We start from the raw sequence: 5846 nt of genomic DNA, 5'->3' as shown, positions 1-5846 counted from the left end.
CAGGAGCTTCCTGAGGAAAGAAACGGGAGGTCCTGGCACCAAAGCCTGCAGCGGTCAGCCTGTCAGCTGACGTCCATGGCTCTGAGACCAGCTCCCCCCACCTCCACTGCCTGCTGGGGTTCTCTGGCTCGAATACCACATCAGAGCTGGGCAGGGGGGTGGGGGTGGGGGTGGAAGCCTCCTAATGCCAGCCTGTACTTTTCTGAGTGAGTTCTCCTCCACTCCAGCCTCCTTGCCCAGCTGACCCCCGATCTTGGCTCCTGGACTCTAGCCTACACTGTGGTCTCCCAGGGAGCAACTGATGATGAAATCTCCCTAAAGGCCTCTCTCTGGCAGACTGTAAGGAATGGGGTAACTGTTCATGGGCATCAGGTATCCTTTTAGGGTGATGAAATGTCTTCAAATCAGATAGAGAAGGGTTCGTATCACATTTGCATGACCTGCCACTGGGGAATGCACTGTGGTGAGTTTGAATGGCCCCCAGTTTCATCCATGTTGAAAAGAAAGGAAAAGCCGGATGCCAGAGACTCATGCCTATAATCCTAGCTACTCAGCAGGCTGAGATCTGAGGACCGTGGTTCAAAGTCAGCCTGCGCAGGAAAGTCCATGAGACTCTTATACCTAATTAAATACTGCATATGAAGCTGTGGCTCATATAATAGAGCACCAGCCTTGAGCAAACAAAAGCCTAGGGACAGCACCCAGGCTCTGAGTTCAAGCCCCAATACACACACACACACACACACACACACACACACACACAAACACCTCCCACACCACCCCCACCCCCACCCAAAAAACATGCATGGGGGAGCTTCTTAATACTCTCAACCTACAGAGGGGGAAACTGAGGCACGGCTATGCACTGGCACAAGCTGGATTCTCCCTTCCTTTCCACGAGGGTCTGGCTGCCCAGTCCACCCTCTCCCCAACCTGCCACCTCCAGATCGTGGGCCCCGCTTCCCTCCCAGTTTCCATTCTTTTGCTGACCTGAGATAACTTCCTGCACTCAGCAGATTTCTCGGGAAGCTTTGCTCAAAATACCTGCCTCAGGTGGAAGCGGGGGCTGCTGACCAAGCCGGCGACAGCAATTCCCTAGAGGATGACTGGGCCCCTGCACACCTCAGCAGTGACGGCCTCCCACCCCTCCTCCCTGAATGTATCAAAGGGGAGATGGTCAGCCACCTGACCCAGACCAGCTCTGGTCATCCATATGCTAGGGCTCCTGAGACCTCAGCTGGCTGTGAAGGGCTCCAAGGACCTGCAGCCCACGAGCTGGGGAAGCAGCAGTCTAAAGCAATACAGGTCTGGATGGGGGCTGTGGTCACAAGGTTCAAACGTAATGGCCAGAGAGCATTCCTGAACTCATGGCTCAGGTCCTCCAGAAACCACCACATCCAAAGCCAAATCTTTCTCAATTTTTCAATGCCTTGCCACACCTCCAGCCCTGCTTTGTGGTAGTTATGATTTTAGGAAGAGTTTGGCTTTTGTTTTTTTTATAACCCTGGCTGACTTTAAATCACAATCCTCCAGATCTCAGCCTCCTGGATATCTAGGATTTCGGGAGTTTGCTATGACTGCCTGGCTTTCCCCCATGCACCATCTTTCTAGGCTGAATTTTTTTCTGGTCATCCTTAGAAGCCGCCTCTTCTTTCTCCTGGGACCTCTTCTTCCAAAAATATTGTCTAAACGGGGCTGAGAAGGTGGTTCAGTGGTTGAGTTCGTGCTTTGCATGCATGAGGCCCTGGGTTCGATTTCTCAGCACCACATAAGCAGAAAAAGCTGGAAGTGGCACTGTGGCTCAAGAGGTAGAGCACTAGCCTTGAGCTGAAGAGCTGAGGGACGGCACCCAGGCCCAGAGTTCAAGTCCCGAGACCCAACAAAAAATAAATAAAAAATTAAAAATCTTGTCTAAATAAGCTCTGACAAGGGTTATCACAAATTTGCTACCAGATTCTTTGTTGACCTTTGAATTTCCAACAAGCTCACCTCACTTCAGAACCTTTGCACATGCTATTTTACTTTACCTTTACTCCTTACCCCTGAATTTTCTTTTCTGGAGCCCCCATGGTTGGCCATGGGGCTTGAACTCTGGGCCTGGCCCTGTCCCTCAGCTCTTCAGCTTCCGGCAAGTGTTCTACCACTTGAGCCACAGCACCACTTCCAGTTTTCTGGTGGTTTATTGGAGATAAGAGTCTCACAGACTTTCCTGCCTGGGCTGGCTTTTTTTTTGCCGGTCATGGGGCCTGAACTCTAGGCCTGGGCGCTGTCCCTCAGCATTTCAGCTCAAGGCTAGCATTCTACCACTTGAGCCACAGTGCCACTTCTGGCTTTTTCTGCTTATGTGGTACTGTGGAATCAAACCCAGGGCCTCATGCATGCAAGGCAAACACTCTACCACTGAGCCACCTTCCCAGCCCCTGGGCTGGCTTTGAACTACAATCCTCAGATCTCAGCCTCCTGAGTAGCTAGGATTATAGGCATGAGCTACTGGCGCCTGGCTTCCCTGAATCTTTTTTTTTTAGAGCTGAGGCTTGACTTCATAGCCTGGGCTTTGTTTGCTGGAGGCTAGTGCTCTACCAATTGAGCCACATCTCCACTTTGGGCTTTTGTAGTAGTTCATTGGAAATAAGAGTCTCATAGACTTTCTTACCAAGGCTGGCTTTGAACCTCGATCCTCAGATCTCAGCCTCCTGAGTAGGAAGGATTACAGGCCCTGAATCTTCACCTGATGTCTTGTCATAGTTGAGGTCACTTTGCCCAGGAGGTCATCCCACAATTCTGTACCCTTAATTCGTGTCACTTACATTCTATTCCATCACAATCTGATGGTTTACTTTTTTCCCTTTGTTGGTTTTCTGTCCAGAAAGGACAGAAAGGAAGTTTACTCACAGATACTAGATCCAGCCTTGGTCCTGGTACCCTGCTGTGTGCCCAGAAGATGCCTCATCCAGACCTGCTGGGTCCCAGTTCCCGTGGGCAGAGTAGGCATCTTGGTGTTACCCCCCAACACACACACAAGCAGGTGCCGCTGCAGGGCAGGCCCCTGCCCACTTCCTCTCTCCCTCTTTTCTCCTGCATCACTGACCTCCATGCCGACATCGATCCCCTCCGGTAGTGTGGAAGGTGCTGTGTGAGCATCAGCACCAGTGGTTCATTTCCACAGCAAGTCTGTTTCCATCGAGCCAGTCTTTTCTAATTATGAGAGCAAGCTCAATGTCATAAGCCATCCTGGGACAGACAAGAGGACATTAGTTATGCTGGCACTGGGGCTTGAACTTAGGACTTTGAGCTCTGTCCTGGCTTTTTTTTTTTCTTTTTTTTTCTCAAGGCTAGTACTCTACAACTCTACAACAAAGGCATACCTGCACTTCTGGCTTTTTGTGGTTCATTGGAAATAAGAGTTTCATGTATTTTCCTGCCCAGGTTAGCGCTTTGAACCAGAGATCTTCAGATCCCATCCTCCTACGTAGCTAGGATTACAGCTATGAGCTACCTGCACCTGAGCTCTGAACAAATGTTAAAGTTCATAAAACCATGCTTGTAACGAAAGGAGCCAGGTTCTTAAGTCCACGTCCCTGAGCCCACAGATACCCAGGTGCCCTATTTTTTTTTTTACCTTGCCCCAAGGAGGGGCTCCTGACTGGAGCTCAGAGTAGGAGACCCAGCTTACCCACTTCTAGGCCAGAGACCACACAAAGAACTGGTGGGCGCAGGGCACCCAGTTCAAAGCCAGCCTGGACAGGAAAGTCCAAAAGACTATTATGTCTAATTAAGTGTCAGAACATCAGAAGTGGTGCTGTGGCTCAAAGTGGTAGAGCGATAGCCTTGAGCAAAAGATTCAGAGACAGCACCCAGGCCCTGAGTTCAAGACCTACAACTGACAACAACAACAAAAAAAGACCCAGTGGGGAAGGGAAGCCAGAAGCCCCCTCCCTGGGTCCCTGAGAACATCGGCACCAGCGCAGCCTGCCCTGCCCTGCCCTTCGCCAGATGTCACCTCCGAGCCCCCTGGGGAACATGCTATCTGCATCTCCCGTTGTGTGATCAAGAGTCCTAGGCTTGAACTTAGGGCCTGAGTGCTGTCTCAGAGCATTTTTGCTACCAATTGAGCCACAGCTCCACTTTTGGCTTTTTGGTGATTCATTGGAGATAAGAGTTTGATGGACTTTCCTGCTCAGGCTGGCTTTGAACCACAATCCTCAGATCTCAGCCTCCCAAGTTGCTAGGATTATAGGTGTGAGCTACTGGCACCTGGCTTCCCACAATTTTTCTTGTCCAGGATTCAGTCCCTGTTGTAATACACTTCCTATGGGTACTCAGCACTGCCTGGCGCAGAGGCCCTCCTCTTACCCCTTCTATTCCTGCTAACCAAGCTAACCAAGGCCCTGCTCCTCAGCGTTACCACTGTGTCCACGATGCTGGTCCATGACCACTTTCTGCCATCCCTATTCTGGCTGTCCCGCTCTCCTTCTCTCCTGGGGTCTCTGATACTCAAGCTCTGATTTCATCCAGGACTCGGGACCCCCAGATGATACCCACATACTCTTCTGAAGGCCAACAGCCCCCCACCCACACCACCCCCACTCCTGTTCAGTGGGGGTGCAACTTTAACTGCTGTAGATTTTACCTCTAAGGCTGTGCATTGGTGGCTTGTGCCTTTCATCCTACCTACTCAGGAGGCTAAGATCAGAGGGTCCCAGTTGGAAGCCAGTCCAAGCAGGAAAGTCCATGAGATTCTTATCGCCAATCTACCAGAAGTGGAGGTGTGGTTCAAATGGTAGAGCACCAGCCTTGAATGGAAAAGCCAAGTGAGAGCACAAGGCTCTGAATTCAAGCCCCAGTTCTGGTGCGCATGCATATGTGTGCGCGCATGCACACACACACGATTCTGCCTCCAAATAGGGCAGGAACTACCCACTGTACCCAGTTTAGTCCCAGTCCTCATCGCCTCCCGCCCCCACAGCAGCCAGAGTTAGAGCACCCCCCCCACTGGCATTACCCATCCTCTGCTTCTCCAGTCCACCTCATCATACGCAGGCCTCTGGCTCCAGCATGCATTCACCCTGGCCAAAGCTGCCCCAGTCTCTGAGAGGGGGCTCCTCTCCACCCTCCCCTACAGTGGGCCTGGGTACTTCCTCAAGCTTCCTTATGGAAAGCTGGGATTACACACTCCCAGCTGTGAATGTCTGCGTGGTGACGGTGCTCAGTAAGTGGCACTGGGTGGCTCTGCTCTGAGGCCCTCCCAGGCTGGAAGAGCTGGACAGACACTGGGGGGAGAAGGTTAGCTGCTCAGGAGGCTGAGATCTGAGGATCGAGGTTCAAAGCCAACCGGGGGCAGAAAAGTCCATGAGACTCTTATCTCCAATGAAGTGGCTCAAGTGGTAGAGCACCAGCCTACAGAGGCTCAGGACAGCACCCAGGTCCTGAGTTCAAGTTCCAGGACCCGCTCATACACACAGGAAAAGTGGATTTCCTGAAGTGGGGGACGTGTGAGCTGAGCCTGGGCCAAACCTGGGGTGGGGGGGTGGGGGGCAGAGCACAGATATCCACCGACCCTGGTCAACCCCCAGCCAAGCGCCAGGGGGCGCCGTGGGGCGATGGCGAGACAAGCTGGTGCGGGCCACGGGACGCCGCGACCGACGAGGTTGGGTGCTGGGAGCTCTTGGGATGTCCCAGGGGTTGCTGGTCTGAGCAGAAAGTCCAGACCCAGCCGAAGGTCCACGGGGAGACTCTTTGACGGGATGGGGAAACTGAGGCTGGAGAGGGCGAGGCCCGAGCTCACCTTGTCGGGAGACTAGGAAGGCGCCTCCTGGCCCCGGGACTGGCCGGGGAGCGGCGCGGGC

At 52.8% G+C, this 5846-nt stretch overlaps 1 protein-coding gene across 1 annotated transcript in view; it reads left to right on the top strand.

Annotated features, from left to right (window-relative positions):
- The first annotated feature begins 805 nt into the window (after nt 1-805).
- The window catches only part of Adamtsl5 (ADAMTS-like 5), a 12178-nt gene continuing 7137 nt past the window's right edge, over nt 806-5846 (top strand). Inside the window, exons 1-2 of the mRNA XM_013022696.1 lie at nt 806-949; nt 1054-1305. Coding sequence (XP_012878150.1) covers nt 806-949; nt 1054-1305 — 396 coding nt within the window. The remainder of the gene's footprint in view (nt 950-1053; nt 1306-5846) is intronic.

The sequence above is a fragment of the Dipodomys ordii genome, unplaced genomic scaffold (assembly GCF_000151885.1).
Source record: "Dipodomys ordii isolate 6190 unplaced genomic scaffold, Dord_2.0 Scaffold64, whole genome shotgun sequence".
Taxonomy (NCBI): Eukaryota; Metazoa; Chordata; class Mammalia; order Rodentia; family Heteromyidae; genus Dipodomys; species Dipodomys ordii.
This window is presented reverse-complemented; position numbering and strand designations above follow the sequence as displayed.